Raw genomic sequence first — 23,676 nt, forward strand, 5'->3', positions numbered from 1 at the left:
TAGATTTATGATTGGCTACCAAATTCAGAGTTTTTGTAAAGTACTCTGCAAAGATTTAGCCAAATATTTTTGTACCATATAACTGAATATATAAAACGATTATATCTTAAGTGTTCTACTTTTAACTTACTGTTTATTATTAAACAAATATTTTTTCCCAAGCTGTTCAGGATGACATTTCGATTTTTTTTTTTTAATATTATGCAAGTGTTCAAATATCGAAATTCAGTCCTCGGAAAAATTCATCGACAATCTTTTAATAATTTTCTCGTCAAGCAAAATAAATTTGGATGGAAAGGACTAGGTTTTGTTTCTGTAATTCTTAAAATGTGTTCAGCAACCCTTAGAGCATCAGTTTAGTAAATTCTACCATTGAACTACTCTAACTTGTAATATTTATATCATCTGATCAAAATTTACCCGAATTATCTATTTGAACTGCGCGCGCAAACCGAATTGATAAACATTTTTTCCATGATTGGTAAAACCTTTTTAATGTTTGTGCAAAGTTTGCAGCAAAAAGTTTGTCTGACGATTTATACCATGGAAAAAAATGAACAACGAGTTTGCTTGAAATTTTGTGTTTCCAATGGAATCACGACGGTACAGAAGTGTTTTGAAGAGCCAACTATATCACAAACACAAGTGCAAAAGAGATACGTGACAGCTTATCTGAGGTTCGTACATTCATCAAATGCCTCATTACCGTTGCCGAGACGTGAGTTTATGAATATGATCGAAACTGTGCAACAATCTAGCGAATGACGCTCCACAAATGAGCCGAAACACGTCAAAGTCGGACAAAAATCAAAGTAATGCTCATCGTTTTCTTTGATTACCGCGTTGTGGTTCACTAAGACTTTCTTCCTTAATGTCAAACGGTGAATATGGAATACTACTTGGCCGTTTTGAGGCGTCTACATATAGCAATTCGTCGTAAACGACCGGATTTGTGGGCAGAAAATTCATTGACTTTGCACCAAGATAATGGTCCTTACATTCTAGCATTATTGTGACTGACTTTTTGTTCAAACACGAAATGAGAGTATCACTCATGACTACTTTGCTCTTCACTTCACTATGTGCTTAGCCTAAGCTTCAAAAACAAATTGAATACACGCGCTTTGTTGAACGTAGCCAATTTTGCTTAAATAGCTGTAGAGAGAACAGAACAAGTGGACAAAGAAAAGCAACAAGTGTTCCAATAATTTGCGAATTTTGCTCCTTTTAACTGTATGCTGACACAAATATTTAGGTTGAAGAAACTACAAAAAGGATTTGACTTTGCTGAAATGAATACTTTCGGTTACATAAAGCATGCTCGTTCGTAGAAGGTTAGATAGACGATATGTATGTATGTATATATAAAAAAAAAAGATATCAACACACATACACACAGGCAGTGAATTTAGTTAAAGGCGCACGTGCAGAATGCGATTTTCGCCAAAAAGAATCAACAAATGTCTCGATGGTTATTACAGTATACAAACTTACATACATAACTATATATTATGTGTGTATATATATACATATGTACGTAGTCATGAAAAGATCAAAGTGAAGAAATACATATGTAAATCTACAGACACACATTTGCATGCCACTTTGTGGTTACATTAACGAGACAAGAAATGTGTGTATGTATGTATGTGTATATACAATATATGAATATATGCCATGATATGTTTATAAATGTGTGTTCTACAAGCAAGCAATAAAGCAAGTAAGCTTAGTTAGTAATTGTATATATTGTCCCAAAGACTTAACCACACACACGCACACACATAGACAGTGGTAAGAAGTGCTTCTACGGTGTTCTAAGAAGTGCAAAGAATGAAGTACAAAGGAAGTTTGCGCGTATGTGCGTGCATTAGTAATCTTTGTTGTAATAGCCTTTTTTAAAATATCGTTATTAAATCACTATTTTCTGAATTATATGTAAATATAATACTTATTTAACTTTAATCTAAGGTAAACTGGTGGCCTGCATACAAATTTGCATAAAATTAAATTATGTTCGTATTGAAGCCGGTATGTGTGCATATTTCACATGCCGAAGAAAAAACTAGATTTTTGGTCAACTATATTGTGAAAAATTAAGTTTTAAGTTAAAGAAAGTGTTTTTCAAATATTTATAGATTTTACAAAAATATAAAAGCTAAGTTACAAATGGTGAAAAATATAAGCCTTTTCACTAGCAAACAATAAAAAAAATCACCATTTGGCTATCTTAAGGCGTATTGAACTAAAATGCTGTGGAACATAAATATATACTCTGAACCCAAAAGGGTACATAGGTGACCCTATAAAGTATATATATGAATGGTGAGCGTGATGAGATGAGTCGATTTAGCCATATTCGTCTGTCTGTCTGTCTGTATATACGCGAAAAAGTTCCTCAGTTTTGGAGATATTAATCTACAATTTTTCACTCGTGCTTTTCTTTCCAAGAAGCTACTTATTTGTTGGAACAGCCGATATCGGCTCACTATAGCATATAGCTGTCATACAAACTGACCGATTAACATCAAGTTCTTGTATGGAATATATTTTTCCCCCAGATTATTATAGCTTCGACACAGTCGCTTTCTAGTTTAAAATATTTTTTTCCTGCTAATACCATGAAAATATTTTCTAATTATTAAAATTTTGCTCTCATACTATAGGTCATCAGTGCGTAAGCACTTTCTCGCCTTTTAGCAATAAAAAGCAGTCGCTCCAGCTAAAAAATGTATTTAAAAGATTTTTAAAGATGGTGGTTGTTTTTCTTACTTTTGATAGCACTAATGGTCTATGTAATATATGTAAACATACATTAACATATGCAACAAACTTTCTTTAACTATACCGTCTTTTGTATAAGTCAAGCGCAACTGAAAACGTTGTAATATTTAAAGTATTTATTTTACGTAGCAAAAATTTGTTTTGAACTAAAATATACTTGAGAGAAATTTGAGAAATACTTCTATCAATTTATGCTTTACTTTGTATAACCTCAAGAGACCATTTGTCGAATGACATGTGGCTTGGACAAATATTTGCGAAATAACACAATAAAATAAGCAAATAGAAACGGTTATGTAGTATGCACACATACATACATACTTACATATTCATATGTATATAAAGGACAGCAAATATTTAAATAAATGTTTTCGGCACAAATGTATGTGTAAATATGTAACAGTGTTAACAGTAGCATAAAATTTACGAAAATATTTATGCAAATATGTGTACGAAGGCATGCCAGCGTAGGCGTGGCATACAATTATACATATATACATATATTGACATACGTAAACGATGTAAATACCAAAGACACAAAAAATTATGTAGAAATAACTGTGAATATAAAGTGGGTACATAAATTTAAGGAATGAGACCACTAACTACTACTACAAACAAACAAACAAAACTTTGAAAGGGAACTATGGTTGTGCATGTGTTCGTTTAACATTTTCATATACACACACACATACATATATTTGTATGCATGTACATATATGCATTTACTTGCCTGCAAAAAGACCTCCATCGTTCTGGAGCTGGCATTCTTAGCCGCTTCGTGTATGGGATAATAACCGTTGTTGCAAGGTGTGCGGGGACATGCTTCGAATTCGGTTATCTGGAAGATACGACAGACATATGCAACACGAATTATATGGTGTGTTCAAATGACGCTACACAACAATAAGAAAAACAAAAATTATCACTACAATAACAATAACTATAATGTTGGCGAAATTATGAAAACATAAATAATATTAATTGAAGTAAAAAAAAAAGTATGGGAGTTCACACACACATACATAAATGCATTAGTACTCGTACATAAGGAAATTATGTAGGAATTATATGGCTACTAAATATGCGTGTATGAGATGATAAAGAATGGATTTTACATACATATATATGTAAATATGTATTTAGTTAAAAAATATCAAAGAATTTGTGTATAAATATTTTTTATGGAATTTAGTTGTATTTGCTCTTCCACATACATACATATATATTTCTTAGTGCCCACTTAGTCTTAACTTACTCTCACTGTACTTTCATACAAATATACATACATTACATTTCTCCAGAAAATTCTACTTTCACACATACATTCAAATTCAATTGTGTACTCACCAGTATTCTGGCGCACTCCTCATGATCGTAGATGGCAGCCAAATGCAAAGCTGTGCGTCCATGTTCGCCGCCTTGTTTTATATCGATATCCTTGCGATATTTTCCCATAACTCGTAGTGCCTGTACGTTATTCAGTTCGGTTGCTAAATGTATTGGCGCTTGTTTCTTCTCGTTGAGTAGGCCGGTGTTGACGGGTCTGTGGTGAGGAGAATGGAAATTAATTATTAAAATTTGGTCAGACAAAATTTGGTTAATGTTGGATTCAATCGAAGAAGCCTGTCATACGTTGATAGCTAAAACAAGATAAATATGTATATAACCCATACCACAGCAGCATTTCTTATAGTATAAAAGTTTATAAACATATCTATATCTTGATTTTGTTCGATCTGTTTGAATGATACCTATATGCTATAATGATTTGATCTGAATAATATGTTCGGAGATTGTACCGTTTAAAAATAATGAATGCCGAATTTCGTGAAAATATCCCGTCAAATACAAATCCATACAAGCACTTGATTCTCATCGTTCAGTTTGTATGGTAGCTATATGCTATAGTGGTCGGATATCGGCCGTTCCGACAAATGAGCAGCTTCTTGGTGAGAAAAGGGTGGGTGCAAAATTTCTGATCGATATACAGGTTGGTTAAAAAGTTACAGCGCTCGAAATGAAAAAATATTATATTGAATTTTGTTATTGTTAAAACACCTTTGTGAGCAGGTGCATTGTCTTCATGAAAAATGAGTTTTTTGTGCTGCAAACCAGGTCTATTCTCAAGAATTTTTTCATCCAGCTCATCCCAAAGGCTGCAATAATATCCAGAGTTGAATGTTTTACCTTTCTGCAGATAATCAATCAACAAAATTTCTTTTGCATTCCAAAAACTGTTGCCATAACCTTCTTTGCTGATCGTTGGGATTTCACCTGCTTTGGAGCTGAACACCCAGCTTAAGTCTACTGTAAAAGTGCTTGTTTCAATTTAGAATCATGGTGGTAGATCCAAGACTCCTCCATAGTTATAAAACAACGTAAGAAAGCGGTTTTATTCTGCTTAAAACGCTCCAATTTATGCTGAGAAATTTGTTTTCGGTCCAGTTTTTGTTGAATTGCTAACGTTTGCGGCACTAACTTTCCAAACAGCTTTTTCATATGAAATTTTTCATGTAAAATATGAAGTACTCGTTCGTTTGAGATTCCCATGGCATACGCGATTTTACGTATAGTCAAACTTTAATCTTCACTAACAATATTATGAACTTGCTCAATAGTTTCTGGTGTGGTGGTTGTGGTTTTTGTTCGTCCTTCGCCTGGATCGTCTTCTAGCTTAGTACGAGCACATTTAAATTCACCAGCCCAAAATTCAACGGTGCGTTTTGAAGGTGGGGACTCCTTATACACTTCTAACAATTATTAGTAAATTTCCTCTGCTTTTAAGCCTTTCATAACAAAGAATCTAGTCACTGCGCGATATTAAAAAAGTACTCTGACACGTCAACTTCGAATGGCTTGCAAATAAAGAATTAATTGACAGAATTAATTGTAACTTCGCATGTGTTCTCACGATAGATGTACCAACTTGAGAGAAAAAAATTTGGAGCTAGTAGTGTTATTTCTTGGTGAGCACTACTCTCTTTTTAACCAACCTGTATATACATATGTATATGTAGACGGACTGACGCATATGGCTAAATCGACTCAGCTCGTTTCGCTAATCATTTATATATGGTATAAGCTTTATGGGTTCTCCGATTGGGTGTTGCAAACGTCGTGACAAACTTAATATACTCTGTTCAGGGTATAAAAAGGAAAAATATTTGCTAAAGTGAGAAGAATTATATAAATGTGACATCTAACAACGGTCTGCTATAAACAGACTACTAGAATAGTTAAATTTTAAAAGTCTGTGTTGACTGTGTTGCTTAGAAAAAAATCATCAAATATATCATCACCGATTCCAAATTTCTGGAAAATGTTTTCGTAGATGTCTTCCAAGTTAATTTTTTTTGTTAAATGAGCAAAAAAGTACCGTAATTTTCAAAAAAAATCTAATCAGTAGATAACGTCATCGCTTGATTTTTATTTTTTCTAACGAGCCTCATGTGTATTAACATACTTAGTATCATACCTGATACGCCGACCCGTTAAACTGATTGAGATATATGCTGATATCGGTCGTTTGTTGATATAAAAATTTTTAATTGATATAATATACATAATGATCTGAACAGTTTCTGAACTGAAGTATTTTTGGTCTACAATTTCGTCTCTTCAATAAATGTCCAAATTTCTTCCGATCTTGTGCGATAGCGAGCCAGCGATACTGGTCTTGACATCACTGACTATAAGTTTGTGGTTTGTGGAGTGACACGCCTCTCGGTTGAGTTGCTTCATGATTAGGCTTGTATAGTTTCCTAGCTAAGCTGAATCGCAATGCATTGAATTATTTTGTAGTAAGGCTAAACATGTTGGCTTTTCGTTTTTAATTGTCGAACTTTTTTGATATTCATGTTGAAATTCGACGGTTTAGTTTTATATTCATGAGTTTTAGGCATTCAAAAGGACTGGCTAAATTTGATATCCGCCTCAAAGATCAGCCTTAATTTCTAACCCAACGTAACCTAGTCTTGGAAATCCCAATGAAAAATGTGATCCCGGAAAATTGGCTAAAGTATAAACTGCATCCGATTCCGCTGTAAAATATCTTTATGATTATTTCCCCATCTTATTGTTACCTTAGTGGAAATCAGTACATACATATCTTATTTGGAAAATCTATTGATATTTCTTGAGAATCGATTTAATCGTTATCTTTAGAAGATATATTCTCTATTTTAGAACATTCGATATATTTCTTCATTCTTAAAATGTTCAATACAAATGTAACTCAGAAATTAGCTGCATAAGAAGCAGGCAAGGTTAGCATCCGATTTTAGCTCCTTTTGTTGTTTAATCTACCCATTTTAATTTGCATACGAAATTTTGTGAAGATTTCAATTTTTTTTTTTTGATTTTCTCTAACAAGTTTTCATTTTGAATTCGGTAGGAATAATGTAATTTTGTTGGCGCAGCGATGATCGGTATACAACTTAATTTATTTCTAATATATTGTGTGTTTCAATTTACATATATGTATATCTACTTACATAGAAAGTAGGTAACTAAGTGCGTCCAATGAATCGTTCTCAACTGCCACATGTAGCGGCGTATTGCCCGCATTGTCTGTAGCGTTGAGATCTGGAAATGAAAAACAAGGAAGTTAATAAATAAACATTTATTCAGAAAATATAGAATATGCTATTTACACTATTAATATCAAAATATTTAAATATATGTATATAAAAAATCAACCTACCTGCACGCTGATCATTTATGTATCGTAAAATATTTACACGATTTCGTGCCGCTGCCTGATGTGCTGCTGTGCGCCCCTTACTATCCCTTATCGACAAACGTCCATTATCCGACTGATATAGCCGCTTAAACTCATCCAAATTTCCTGACTCTGCTGCCTGTAAGTCAGGTAGAAATATAACAAATTACAAAAATGTCGATATTTGATTAGAGCAAGCAACAGTGTATGCTTATGGAGGATGAGGAATATGAGGAATTCGTTCGAATACTGCAATATTCAATATGAATAATTTGCGTAAATATGTATGCATAAGGTTTTCGAACAGGGCTAGCAACCTCAGGGTTTTGTTGTAGCTAGCATGCAGATATGTAATTCAACCAAAAAATGTTTTGAACTCATAGAAAATTAATGATAAGGAGTTGATGAAAAAAGTTAGAAATAAAAAAAAGAAATCAATAAGAGTTCATAAAATCGTAAAAAAAAAATTATTTTTAATATACTTTTTCCTCCAAATACAATGGAAATTGTTTTTATTATTAATTAGCTGTTTTCTTACCATAAAACACCAGTGCGTATACGCAACTTATTTTCCATTTTACCCGCCTTCTAACGATAAAAGGCAGTCATTCCAGCTAAATCAGTTATCTAAACGATTTTAATTAAGTTTTCATACTAATTTTTTTGCTTGCTTCTCACATTGTTAAATGCAGAGAAATATACATACATATTAACATGGATGAGTTACTACAGGAAGTAATGTGTATATATGTAAATATATTTTCTGACACTATTTAGCTTATTAAATTTTTGCAAATCAAAATGTCGAAAGTATACCAAACCTACGCATTACATATTATTCATAATTATATTACAAATTTCTGTTATAATCAATATGTATGCTTGTAGTTGTTGAAGCTATGAAGAGGAGTAAATGTGTATGATAATATTATAATAATTATAAACAAACAGAACTGTGGGCAAGTGAATAAGCTGAGTCTAAAAAGCTAGTTGATTGAGGGTTTGAAACGTTGGCAATTCGAAAGTTATATAAAACCTCTGTGATAACGGAACTCGTTAGCTGTCTGTTCTTAAGAAACACACCTAATATGACTGCCTAAAAAAGTGATTAAAAAAAAAGAACTACTGCATTAAATGTTGAGAACAAATTATTAATTAATAATTTAATATACACAAAAAAATTTAATTTTTAGCGAGTTATTCGCCTTTTTCCAAGTCACTAAAAAATTGTCTTCATTGCTGCAGTGATGGCGTCTTCGCCGCGTTAGTGCCAATACAGTGTTTGATAGTGAAAAAAATTTAAATTTAAGAGAGTAGTGGGAGCTTTTGCTCTAAAATGAGATGATTTTTGGTCCGCCAATTTTATATTTTTCATACAATCGAAAAACTCAAAGACCATTGTACTGAGAAATATACAAAATATAAGCATTTTAAAAATAAACAGATTAAGCTGAGCGACTACACTTTTAGAAAGTTGTAGCCAAAAATATTTGAAATGTTTATTTAAAACATAATTATACAATTTTTCAAGGTACAGACTATCGAAATATGTTAAAAAACATTGATTTTTTTTTGGAAATTTCACAGTAGGTGTACCCCTTTGAGAGGGTATTCTAGTCTAGTGTCCCGAATTTCGAGCGTTTTTCTTCCTTTATTGAGTAAAAAAAAGAGGGTAAAGAAATTGAATTCTACCTTTGTGGTCATCTGAGTAATAAAACAATGATGTATTCTTGATTAGTACAAATGTCGCTTTCTCAAAAAGCTGGAAAACTAAAAAAAAAATTTTATTCATAAAATGGCAGCTACTCAATAATAAATTGGTCGATTTTTAAAAAAATATTACAAATTTAAATTATTTATTTATAAATTATAAATTAATTTTTTACTGCTTCATGTGATAGAGAGATATTTAAGGGGTTACATGGGTCTTATAACTTGAAATAAGGTCGTTTTTCTGGATTTTTTGTCTGAAGCTACAACATTATTTTTATATGTTTTTTTGTTACACGTATGTATAATGTCAACGTCATGAACAAAAATTTGCATAAAAATTTATTCTAAATTTAATCGTTAACAGCGCCTTAAACTAACGCCAGCGTCAGAATTTTTGAGAAAAGCACGTTTAAAGCCCGTCTCGGTCGAGTCGAGTCGACCGTAACTACGAGCTTTAAATATCGTCTATATATCTAGAAATTTGGTTCGGATCGGCTTGAAATTTTCAATATTCCTAATGAGTTGGACAATTGAATAAAGTTTCGTCGCCAGTTCAAGGAAGATATGTGGAAGATATTTGTGAATGTCTAAACTATCGATTTATTAAAAAACAAGTTTTTGGTTTTTTAAAATTCCTAGACTAGAATACCTAGCATATTTCTAATATGAAAATATATCGAATAAAATCCATCAACACCTAAGAAGCAACATGAAACCCACAGTTCGTTCCAATTTTCATTACGGGCCAATTAAAGTATAAGGAAGATTGGTCAAACTTTCAAAAAATTAATTTGAATCGCTCGGCACCAAGTTACAATTGTGAGTTGAGGCTTGGATTTCATTAATTACAAAACAAAAAGAATAAAAAAATCATATTAATCCTCATTTTCTAAGTTTTATGAAGCGTTATAACACCGCATACAATGAATTATGAATACTTTGCTTTAAGATGATGAATATTTAGTTTTAAGATAAATAAACGATAAAATATTTGTTTGAGCTTCTTATATAACTGATGCGAAAAAAACTATTTGAAAGCAAGAGAAAATTTGTAATAAATTAAAAAAATTTCACTAATTATTAAAAGAAGCGTCAACAATTTCTAAGCTGAAATGAGTTGAATCAAGGATCGCCATGAGGTATACGTAACCTTTTCTCAAACGATTACAAGTAACAATTCTATAATTCCTTTTGAACAAATGAATTAATACTTATGTAAATATATACGTATACACACATATACACTTAATATATAATATACATTTTATATATTTAAATAATTTTTTTTTCATAGAATTTTATTTCACCACGAACAAATTGTTTTTAGACGAACGCGATATAATGCCAAACGTATAATTGCAATAATTAGCTACCGTAAACCTACAAGAGTGGAACATACTGAAACATTATGATACATTTCTTTTACACGCACTTAAAGTGTAAGTTTCTCATTTGAATTACTCTGTTAAACTATATTTTCAATAGCGTGCAGAAAACTGGAGCTTATAACTAAGTACGTGTGTATATTTAATGCTATGGGTATAACCCCACCACACATCACATACATACAACAGTAAAAAAGTTATATCCTCGTAAGTGTGATTTTCTGTCATCGTCGGTCAGTAAGCCCGTAAGACTTCGCTGCTCTCTTGTGTGGCTGATTGGCTATTTGTCAGTTTGTTATTGAAAGTGCTTGTGGTAAATTAGAAAAAAAAACCGTAAGCAGTTAACCCTAAGTGCACTTATTAAAATCAGCAAATGCAATGCTATAAAAATGTGTATTAGAGCGGAGCGGTTTTGTCGAAAAAAAAATATTTTTTAAATTATAAAAGAAAATTTGTTATTGGTGTAGATGAATACAGGTAATGATCGAAGAATTAGTCAAAATATTGATTTTTGACAAAATGGCGCCTTCTCCAAAACAAAAGTCGTCTTTTGTTCCAAATTTTACACTACAGAGTGACTTAAAAAATCTAAATTATTATCAAAATTTTTATGCCTTCGATTATTACTTGACGAATATACATATTTATGGTAAGAAGGTCGTGGGAAAATGTCAAGCCGTTTGTTGGTTTAGCCGTTTCATAGAAATTTTGCTCACCAACTCTAAAAACAGCGGTTCGATAAAAACTTGAAATAAAATACGCAACCTTAAATAGATTTAATACATGGCATTGGAATGCTTAGACCCTCTTTATCATATGTTCATATATAGGATATATTAGGAGTATTTGTTATATAATTTTTTATAATATAATGACATACTTAAGAATTCTAATGTGTAGTGTACCTTATGACAAATTCAATGATGCTAATTTGTAAAAGGTACAATTTCAAAGGCAAAAAGTATTGCCACAAATAGCTTTGAAAATGAAAATGGCAACAGTTTAAATGTCATAGTTAAAGTTTACGACTGTCATTAAATTTGACATATTGACAACGCCGTTTAGTAAAGGTAAAGTTGTGATTTTATTTCGCACTGTCCAAAATGTAAAGAAAATTTATATTTAAATGTTTATCAACTATTTTTAAAGCAGTCACAAAATGAACGGTAATAATGACGGAATTATGAAAGGATTTTGTCAATATTCTGTTTTTGTGAAAAAGTAAAGTGAAGTAAATAATATTATTTTTTTGTTTCTTAAAATTGTATTATGTCTTACACTCCGAGGTTAACATACGAAAATACTTGTCAAATACATTTTTTTTAATTTGTTTATTGTAAATGTTTGCTTTAGTTAATTTTCTGCTGTGATCTTTTAGTTGTTTGCGATCCACTCTAATGTTATTGCAGCCATATAAACTTGAATGCAACGCTGTCATTAAATAAAGTTGAGACGAGAGAGAAAGAAACACATTCAAATGATTGTACAAATTACCCAAAACAAACAAAAAACGGAAGGAAGGATATTAAAATAAATGCAAGCTATTTATTAAACACAATTGTAGTTACTCGGTGCCAAATTTGTAAAAACAAAGGGAAATTTCCTTTTGTAAATGCAATATGTCTAAAAAAATTGGCTAAAAATTGTGTTGGCAAGCTCTGTTCGCGCATTAAACGCATTTTTTGTGTTCAAAAATATTAGTTGATCATTGGTGATTTTTATATATGATGTATTGTAATATTATATGTATATATGTAGGTATACACACATGAATACAGAAATTTTACAGTCACTTAAAGTTGCCAAACAGTCGATGCCATCACTTGGCTTACGAAGCTGCAGTTGACAGTTTGTCCACATAACTACACAAACACTTTCCAGTGGCCTTATGGTATATACTTGTATTTTTTTTTAAATTTTTTATATTATACATCTGCAACTATACGTATAACATACATATCGATTATATATTATTCATGGTAGTTTTCAAATGATTTTCTTGTTTGTGAAATGATAAATCGAAAGCTAACAAATCTAATACGCGATGAAATGCCGGCGACCGTGGTAATCAAAAGAAAATACACGGCATGGTAAAGGAAGTGATCTATAATATACCATGTCAATGTTGTGTCCAAAAAAAAATTTATGGAAAGTGTAGTGGGTTTAGGTGGGAAAAATCTAACACCTTCAGTATTGACGTCGCTAGTCATAGTTTTGATCTAATTTTTCTGAAATTGTGCATTTAAATATCCGATAATTGGAGCTTAGTTATAACACTTTATATGTTTTCCATTAATACATTTTTGTAGGCGTGGCAAAGGTCTGATTTCGCCCATCTGCAATACCAAGCCTCCTTGGGCGCCAAGGAACATATTATATGTACCATGAAATACCGTTGTTGTCCTGCTCCGTCATGTTGCACTGGGAACCAAACTACTCAGTTTCTAGTACAAAAATTCCGTAAATGTCTGGTGTCGAAAAGAGGCATTGATAATTTGAAAACGCAGCAAAACAACGATGCGACCACACTTTTTATACAAGAAAATTTAAAAATTTTAGATACGCGCAATTTTTCTGGTTTTCATGAAGCTTTTTGCAATCGAGAAATAGTGTTAATTACTATGGTTCACATGCGTATGTATGTACCACATTGTTTACTATGTGTTGCAGAAGTTGATTTTGGTATAAGCAAGTTTGCCTCTGGAAATCTCTTTTTTCTTATTCTTTTTTATCATTTTTTTCTCCCATGCACATTCTCCTTAAGCGTGTTCAATGCTGCACTAACGATGCTGAAAACAGAGTTACGTAATTGAAGTCACTGCCATTGGATACCATGTGCGGTTATTTAGTCAACATGGCTGGCACAGCTGAAAGCCTTTGGCCGTTATGTCCCTTCAACAATTGCAATTCTATCTTATCTACTAGAATACTATGTATTGTCTGTTGCAGGCAATTAAATTGCTATTCTTTGCCTAATAAGTGATGTATGAATGAGAAGTATACAACGGTAATTGTGCGGGACTGATTGATACTTTTATAGATATTACTTGTATCCTACATTGCAGGTGTATTGTGTATACAAGTTTCGATTGGAGATTAACGTAAAATTTAATCAAATTTGTTGCCCTACTAAGACAACAGCTAATGAGCTATAAATTTTTGTGAGCGAAAAAAAATAATTGCAATTTCAGTGAAAACATACGATTTGAAGCGTTGAGTCCGAGTTTGGTTTTAAAATATAATTTTTTTGGAAGTCGGAGTCTTTTTCGAGAAATACGTTCTATACGTAAGGGTAATTATTATTATTATTGTAAGAAATTCCTATTTGACCCAATCAATTAGACTTGTTGGACCTGTTACAATAATTGACATTTATGAATGTCTCTAACTGTAGACGTGGAATAAGTGACTGTATCTCTTTGTTAGCGATTTTCCTTAGAAGAAGAAAGGTTTTCCTCCTATTTATGTGTGGCGTCTTCATTCTAACCTACAAATGGAAGGTCAAGCGATATTTTAAACTGCCGCTAAATTTAATCATATCAGAAAAACATCTGTGGGCCTCTTCGCCGGCTTCTATAATTTGTGATTTTGCAAAGCCGCTTCTCTTACTCTACAATATTCCATGCGATGGGTATCATATAATTAACCCATTACTCATAACGACCAACAGCATTTAGACTATCTCTACATGCCAGGCTCTTTAGGCTTTTTGGCATTCATCACATATTCAGCTTCGGAAAGAGATTGCGCTGAATACAACAGCACCTGGAGGGTGCTTAGTGTGGAGTAGAACCCAAAATGCGCTTAGAAATCTAATACGTTTATACAAATGCCCTCAAGTCTAGTCGCATATTGATCACCCCTATCGTATGTAATATGCCGTTACTTCGTTGTTACGTGGGCAACGTCATAAATCATAAATTTCAGCCAAAATTCTTCACTGAACACATCAATCAAATTCGGATCGACAAAACAGCAAAAGGCACAGTTATTTTGTGTAGCAACATATTGCACCGGTGGCTGTTGTTTCTGTTTCTAAGCATCTGCTCTTGTTACATAACGTACACATGTTATTTGCACGCCGCTCTAATTGGTTAGTATTATTCTTATTTACCCGAAGCCACTCTTCTTTACAGTTACCTGAGTACCTAAGTACACTATACTTTAAAATTGCTCTTTAAAATTAAAGAAATTTTATTTTATCCTTGTTTACCTGCAGTAAATCGTCAGGTCGTATTTTTGGTGTTGCCTGCATCCGTAACATTCGTGTCCACTGTGTCGAGAGTTTTAACGGTGCTGTTATACCTAATTCGGCGCCACGCGCACATCCATTAATTAAACAACGTAGTGGTCTTACAACAACATCACGTTTTGATGTATTTTTCATTTTATTTCACAATCCGGCTTTGATACGAGTATTTATGTACTCAAGTATACGTGATGAACCGATTACTGGCGATTAATTTAAATACTTTTCGCTGTGTTTTGATTATTTATTTGTTGTATATTTAAGAATTTGCGGAGTCATTAATTCAAACGTTTAGCAGTTAGGTTTCCCGTTTTTGAAATTTGTTGAAGTTTTTAAATTTTGTATTAATTTTTTTTATAAAGTATTTGTTTTTTTTGTATACAAAAATTTTTTTTAACAAAAATATATTTCAAAATTTACTGTTACATTATTTTCTTGACGTTAACTGCTATTTTGTGAGTGTAATAATTATTTTTTTTCCAAATTGTATTGTAAATTAATGAATTTTAGATAGAAATTTGATATCTTAAAGACTTTCGATAATATTTACAAAATTAAAATTCAGAAAAAATGAGGAAAATTTTTGCGATCACCCTTTGTCAAAAACACTTGTAATTGAGTAGTTAGTCGACTATGAGGAGGCTGATAGTATAAAATAAAAAAAGCTTCCATAAGCATTATAGAAAATATTTAAAAATTTTACCTCATAAAACTTAGGTTACAGCTCACAAAAAATAAGTGTAATTAGTGGATTTTCTTCCCTAAAAGTCTTTTATATTAGGGTGATCCAATAATTAGGTAGCACCGAAGTATTGTGACCTTAAAATACTAGACCTCAACAAATACCTCTCTGCCTATTCGACCTCACTAAAACAGCTCGTTTCCTGGGCATACTGTTCGTTGCCTTCGATAACCATTAATATATGCTTTCAACCAAGCAGGGTCTAGATATTTCGCTACAACTACAAGTCCAAGGTAGTCGTAACGGCCACCGAATCAAAGAAAGACGGTCCCATTTAGCGAAGAAAACTTGCTCCTCCACCATGACAAAGCATCGGCTCGAATCTCAGCCGTCGCCATGGCGAGAGCTTTGTTAGTTACAATCGCTCAACTAACTACAGAGCAATCTTTTTAACTATAGTGTTCGAAAGATTTCCGTATTTTATAGCGTATGGAAAACGAAAGAAAATTGGTTTCTTTAAACTTCCTACACCTGAAGGTATCTCCACGGCTTTGATACTGGCAAGTGGCAAGAATATGAAATATTCCTTTGCAACCGAACTTAGCCCTTCCTTACTTGTTTTTTTTTAATTTCAAATTTTTCTGAACAATTTAATTTCGTTAAGTGCTTATGGTCCGCACTTCCAAGGTCAAGCAATAATACGAGTAAAATACGACCAAATGTAGAACAAAATCTAAGCTCTTGCATCGAAATGTATTACAAGCGCTTGCAGCAAAGCAAATATTTTTACGAGTATGCTTCCAGGTTCCACACTCACCACAAATGGCTTAGTTAAAATAATTTAGAGAATTCAATTTGCACTCGGCCTCAGTCATTTTGACACAATTAAATGCAGCAAATTTAATTAGAAAATCTCTGAAACTACAACAATTTGGATGTTTTCAGTTTTCCCATGACTTTAAAATTACTTGTTGTTGTTGAGCCTACTTGGGAGCACTTAAAATATGCAATATTCTTTCTTTGTTGTTCCATTGTTTTGCTTTTCTTCGCATTCTCGCTGTCACTTCACATTACGCTGGCAAATTGAAAAAGGTAGCAGTTTTGGCAGCTAATAGAGCCCATATTTACATATCTATGTATATACTCAGATATATATGTATGTTAGGGTGTCCGCTCTTTCCTAAATTGATTTTATTTTTGCAAACGTTCCCTGAAGTCTCAGGGTTTGCCCTAAAAACAAGGAGCCAACGTAAACAAGCTATATATTTTCTATTTAAACCGTAGCTAATTTATATAACTGTTCCCATATATAAACATAGAATTTTTGATATTTCTGCATTATATGCTAATGCAAAATATTCAGCTCTATGAAAAAGATTTTAATTATTTTTTTCACAGAAACATTTCTTTAAAAGTTATACGCAGTTAAAGTTATTCATTAAAAGCACTGAGCATTCATTCAAGTGCCTTGTAAGTTCTGTGTTGCTCATACGACATGGTGTACTATATGAATACAGTACATTTGATGCATAGGATGAACTACGTATAACTTTTAAACTTTTAGACCGGAAATTTTTTTATTAGCAGAGCAAAAACTGAAACTTTAGGGGGCGTTTGCAAAAAATACAAATAAAAATCAACTAGGGGGAAATAACGTACACCCTAAGGTATACATACATTTCTGGTGAAATTGTTCATTTAGCCGTTTGCTTTCGAGCAATTTAATGATAATGTTTGTATTATTCAAAAGTTAAGTATTTTGGGGAAATAAAAATATTTTTTTTGTTATTCATATTAGATTTCTGTTAATATCAACAATCAAATTGTCAAAAACCAGCAAAGCTTTAAATTGAATTAAATTTGGTGCTTTTTTCAATTCTTGTCAATGAAAAACTATTTAAAGTAGTAGCGCCATTATATAATTCTACGCTGGTCTTTTACTAGCTGATATGGAAAAATTTTGAAATTTTGGATGCCTTCAAATTACTCTGCGAAAATTTTTTGGTATATAATTTTTATTTTCCTTCAGATCTCAACCAATTATTCAGCTTTTTTTCAGTATGATGCCTTCAATTGAAAAGCTAAGAGCTCGTAATTTTGCAGAATAGGCCTTTAATTCATACTTAACAATGACAGTGAAAATTAAAAAATCGAACAGCTATAATACGTATCTCCCATACAATCAATTATTCAGAAAGACAGATGACTTTTTTCTTGTCTCTTCGAGTTTTTATTTGAAATTTGTAATTCACAAAATAAATTGTTACGAAAATACACTGATCTAGTCGATTCCCATAAATGATGAATGCATCTATGTAATAAATTTCATTCGAATATATTTTTATAATCCCTAAAAATTAAACTTCACCAAAAAAATCGCTAGGTCGAAACCAGTTTTAGACCCATATTCTCTTACGCAAAGTTGTTCAGAAATAACCGTAGAATATTTCTCGCATACGCGAATTTTCCGTTTCTTTGGCTTCCTGAAAATCAACCCAATCTAATGTACACATACTCTTACGTGTCATTAAAGCAGTATGAAATTTACTAATTACGTATATGCATACATTTTAATGTTTTATGGACAATATAAGGACGTTTTTTATAGCAAGAAATCTGCGAGAAGACTTTTGAAGGAAAACATTCGTATATACAATATATACAATTATGTAGGATCACTCATATGCCAAATATCGTGTATGTTTCCGTCTTTAACTCAAGTAAGTAATTGCTTGTTACCTTACTTTTCCTTGTTTGAATTCCTAATTAACGAAGATCACCTTTGGTCTGTTATTACTTCGTTGACGAGACTCGCACCTGCCGCCTTTGTGGCTATCAGTGTGGTAATATATGCAATTGAATGTTCAAAGCAGAGCAATATAAAATATCTTGTAACATTTCTTAATATCAAATTTGTAATATGATTATTATTAACATGTATATATGTATAGTATAAATTAGCCTCTATTTGAAGTTTTTTGAATAGATCATTATTTTTTCTTCTATGGTAATGATTATCAACTCATATTGAAACCTGAATTTTGCTTGTTAAATAAAACTTAATGAATAAAATATGCTTTTATTAGTCCTATGAATTTTGAATTTTATAATACCCTTGAATAGTAAGTCATAATCAGTTTGCTCTCCAAAATGGTAAGGCGCGTAAAGAAATAAATACATAAGTACGAGTATTGTCCTCGATGTTAACATTAAGTTTGCCACGAAGTTTGTAATATCCAGAAGGAAACGTCGAAGGTCCTATAATATATATATATTTATATATATATATATACTTATAAATGATCAACGTGAGGAGCTGAGATGATTCAGTCATGGCTGTCTGTCTGAATATACGCTAACTATCAAAACTCTTCATGGACTATTTCACAAGACAATGGTAAAATTTTCAAAGAAATTGTGGAGATCGAACTACTATAGCATATAAGCTGCCATTTCAACTGACCTCTTAAAATCCATACAAAGATCTTTTTATACCCTTTTATGCTATAAGAAATATGCCTGTAAGGTGTATTATAGCTTCGGTGCAGCCGAAGTTAACGTTTTTTATTAAATATTTTTATATTTTTTTAACCTTTAACGAAAACTAATTCGATTCAAACAATATTTTAGAGTCCAATCCTAAAACCTAATAAGTAGTTGTTATTTATTTATTATTATTTTAGGGTCAGTATTATGAAAAAATTGAGATCCCAAATTTTTGATAGTTAAGAAATAATAACAATACTATTTTCTGTATTGTTAAACCAAAAAAAAAACATATATATATTAATATAAGTAAAAAAATTCCGAAAATGTATAGAAATTGATTTGAAGTAATAATTTCAAAATTTTCGCTCATTTTTTTTTTTTTTTTTTTTTTTTTAATTTTGCATATTTTGTATTCCTTTCTAGAAGATTAATATATAATAAAATTAGTTTGCTGTGAATATATAATTAATTTTAGTTTAGTTTAAATTATTTTTATATAATTTTTTTATTATTATTTTGTATATATTTTTATAAATTTTTAAGGCCCGTATAATATGTATTTAATAGTTTGCTGATTTCAAATATTTAAATAACTCCATTAAATTTTTATTTCACATTTTCTCGCCTTATATATTTATTACTTTATTGCATATATCTTTTGCACAATTGCTTACACATGCAATTTTATTACAGCATACACTCACGTCAAAAAATATTCAATCAAATCTCAAACCAAAACTGCTTCATATATTTTTATTTTATTATATTGTCATTTATGAATTTTTTTTGCACTTTTATAAAATGAATAATTGTTTAAGCTCTTATATATTAATTATATTGAATTTAATAATTCAAATCACTTTATATAATTCAATTTAATTCGGTAGTTCAACGTTTAAATTTTACAATTGCTTTTTAGCGAAACGTACTTTTGAATAATTCGCGCCGAACTGAAAATCTAATGCCGCTGTGGCTTGCTTTTATAAGCGCAACGCTCTCCCTATGTGCCCCGCATTCACTAGCATATCATGAGTATCCTTTCGGGATGTGCGTGTTGTGCAACATTGCGTGCGCTATGGTGAGTTTTTGTTCACCACTGCCCAGTTGTTAGCACCTTCCCATTTATCGTGGAACTTTGCTTTACTTTTTATTTGAAGCTTTCGGTTTGTTTTGATCTACTCATTCGTTGTAGTTCTTATGACTTTCCTTTGTTTACTTTCACTTCGCTGATAGCTTTATGTAGCCGTATTTGTTGGTGTGGTAGATTTTCCGCTTTTTCTTATCACAATCAGATGTTAAGTTTAGTCGGCAACAGCATCCCTTTAATCACGAATACATTCGTGTGTGCGAGTAGACAGACACATTTTTCATTTCCATGTAATCACTTATATACTCATATGTATTTGCATGTACATACGTATTGCATATATTTTTATTACATATAGGAAAGAAACGTATTAATTTCAAAAATCTTATAATTATTGAAATATAATGTTCCAGACATTTCTCGAAACTATATTTTAATATAGTAACCATTTTTCTTTAAAAAAACTGAAACTAGCTGAAATACATATGATTTTCTTAAGTGGGTTTCTGAGTCAAAAACGCGTCAGTTAAAATTTTTTGATTAAAACCAGCACGGAAGTGCTAAGTTCGGATGTAACCGAACATTTTATACTCTCTTAAAGTCAAATGGTATACTCGTTTGAGATATCTTTATATATTATAATAATTTGATGTAGGAACTATTGCCATAGTAATTTAGATAATTTTTGGTCACAAGGTGGCATACTTTAAATGCATTTTTCACGCAAAGTCTTATACCGATACAATCAAATGGGGTTTCACCTAAAAGTGGGTGGTGTCACGCCCACTGTCTAATTTTGAACGCGGTTCCTACTAAGTCATCTCATACCATCCCAGATATAAAGTTTAATGTCTCTGGCGTGTTTAGTGCTTGATTTATGGCGCTTTTAGTAGTTTCTAACAATACCGTTATATGGGGAGTTGGTGGGGTTAATTTTTTTTATTACAGCTTTAGCAGTTTAGGAGATATGCACATTAAACCTATTAGAGGGCGGTACTATGCCCACTTTTTAAAAAGTTTTTATACTGCACATTCATAAAGATAGCTCAATTTTTACTCAAAATTTCAGATCGATATCTCAAAACCTGAGGGACTAGTTTGCATACATACAAATGGACGGACAGATAGACAAACATGGCTTAATGAACTCGGCTCGTTACGCTGATCGTTTGATCTGCTATAAGTTCTGATACAAATTCAGAACTTTATTTAATAATGCATACATTAAAAGAGCGATGTACAAACTTTTAAATGAAATGGTCACCTTTTTCTTTCACACAACCCTTCGAACGATTCGGCCATTGATCAAGCGGCACGCACAGTTTCTATTGGTATTGACGACGCTGTTTGAACTAAATATTTTTTCAACTCTCTTCTCGAACTCTGAGCACACCGCTGGGTGGTTTTTGCCTCGTGTGCTGCCGTGAAATCTTGCTGGAAAATCCTATGCTTTTCATTGAAGTTAATATTCCTAATCTGCTTTACCACGCCTTCTAAAACATTTTGCTGCTATACTTTTGCCCTAGTTTTAACAGCTTTTCCCCAAAAGTGAAGAAGTGTAAAGGAGGGAGCCTCTTGGAATAACAGTTTTTGCTACTTTGGAAGTTTTTGCGTAGATTTCTGCTTATTAAAAACTTCTTTAACCGTGAAAATTTTTTTGTTAAGAAACCCACTAAAGAAACCCCTTGCATCAGTTGAGCCTAATTTGATTCAAGCGTGTTGTCCTGTTAATAGGCTTTCATGTGAAGATCATAATCCGTAGTAATCTGGTCGATATATCCATTTCCCTTGACTTAGCTTTTTATTTTCTAAGAGAATTTCTCCGAAATCGTTCGCGATCAGTTTTTAACGCTGAATTGGTTCGAACCACGCGAGGCCGACCACTTCTCATTCTGTTATCAACTGTAGTGAAATTTCACTTGCGCTTTTAGCAGGCTTCTGTAAAGCAATCACCGCAATACGATTTTTTTAGCTCCCCACTCCATTTTTAATTAGCGAAAGCAAACACTGAACTGATAACAGTGAGAACAGATGCAAAGATTCAAGTCATTCTGTCAATTAATTCTTTGTTTACAAGCCATTAGAAGTTGACGTCTCAGAGTATTTGTTTAATATATATAATTAACAATTCAACAAAAACTAAATCGAAAACAAATTTCTCAGCATAATTTAAAGAGTCTTAAGCAGAATAAAACCGATTTATTTTTATAACTACAACTAGAGTTTACTTTGTTACATTTTTACTGTTTACTTTGGAACGCACCTTGTATAGATGAGACTTGGATCTACCACCATGATTTTAAATTGAAACAAGAACATTTACTGTGGAGTGAAGCTGGTTGTTCAGCTCCAAAGCAGATGAAGTCACAACGATCAGCAAAGAAGGAATTTTGTTGATTGTTTATTTGCAGAAAGGTAAAACAATCAACTCTGAATATTATTGCAGCCTTTTGGATCAGCCGAGGCGCAAAAACATCATTTTTCATCAAGGCAATGCACTTGCTCACAAAGGTGTTTTAACAATGACAAAATTCAAAGAACTAAAGTACGAATTGCTTGAGCATCCACCGTATTTACCAGATTTGGCCCCCAGTGACTACTACCTCTTCAGAAAACTGAAACAATTCCTTGGGATACAGCCGCAGACGAGAAAGTCATATAGCAGAGCGTATTGGAGGATCATTGGAATAAGTGTATGGAAGTTAAGGGAGATTATATTGAATAATAAAAATATATTTCGTACCAAAAGCAGTATTTTTTAATTTCGAGTGCAGAAACTTTTCAACCAACCTGTAAAAGTGATTGAATTTACTCTTCACCACTAGGCACTCCAATCTAAGCTCCGTTATATCGTAGTATTTGCTAAGTGAGCCGGCAATCACTCATACGCCATGGCGTCCGTTGATTTCTCTGCAATTATATCACATTTTCCTACTGGGAAGTGTCAAAACCTAATAAAGGTGAATTTCTTAATAATATTTGCTATTTTGAAATTTTATTGCTGTAGTTATATATTTATAAATGTCTTTTGTTACCAGTAAATCATGAGAACCTATTAAAAAGGTTAAATTTGTAAAGTTGTCACATCAATTTAAGAAAGTAAATTCTAGAAGATCGATTATTAAATACATACATACACATACATAAACGCTCTACACGTGATTTAAATTACATTTATTAAATTTTTTGTTACATATGTGAATATGATACGTATGTGTGTACACGCATGCACTTCAAGTTCACATTAATTTTGCCATAAGTACCTTTCAAGGTAAATTTTACAGCGCGTGCTGAACGCGTCTGTGAGGTTGACACAACAAAAACAAAAACAAATCATTCAAACAGAATTGACAAGGAAACATTTGCCACAAACGACAACACAAACAAAACCAAAATTAGTGTTATGGTTGAAGGAAATAACGAGCGTTAAAACAATCGTATACGACACACTAAGACGAATGTCATCAAGCAAATTGCGATTTCAGCCATTTGAGTGCCCACATTAACCCTGTTGATTCCCCAAACAGTGATGTTTGTGAGTTTGTATGTATGTCTACAACATAT

At 32.1% G+C, this 23,676-nt stretch overlaps 1 protein-coding gene across 8 annotated transcripts in view; it reads right to left on the reverse strand.

The window, feature by feature from the left end:
• Positions 1 to 23,676, reverse strand: part of TrpA1 (Transient receptor potential cation channel A1) — a 52,705-nt gene that overhangs the window by 18,417 nt on the left and 10,612 nt on the right. For 5 of the 8 annotated variants that reach the window (XM_070112287.1, XM_070112285.1, XM_070112286.1 and 2 more), the window contains exons 5-8: positions 7,490 to 7,646; positions 7,281 to 7,371; positions 4,135 to 4,330; positions 3,518 to 3,625 (exon numbers count right to left, since the gene is read on the reverse strand). In XM_070112287.1, coding sequence (XP_069968388.1) covers positions 3,518 to 3,625; positions 4,135 to 4,330; positions 7,281 to 7,371; positions 7,490 to 7,646 — 552 coding nt within the window. Of the gene's footprint in view, positions 1 to 3,517; positions 3,626 to 4,134; positions 4,331 to 7,280; positions 7,372 to 7,489; positions 7,647 to 14,818; positions 15,156 to 23,676 lie in introns of those variants that run through there. The other 3 variants (XM_036359253.2, XM_036359239.2, XM_036359232.2) reach the window with 1 other exon arrangement.

The sequence above is a fragment of the Bactrocera oleae genome, chromosome 6 (genome assembly GCF_042242935.1).
Source record: "Bactrocera oleae isolate idBacOlea1 chromosome 6, idBacOlea1, whole genome shotgun sequence".
NCBI lineage: Eukaryota > Metazoa > Arthropoda > Insecta > Diptera > Tephritidae > Bactrocera > Bactrocera oleae.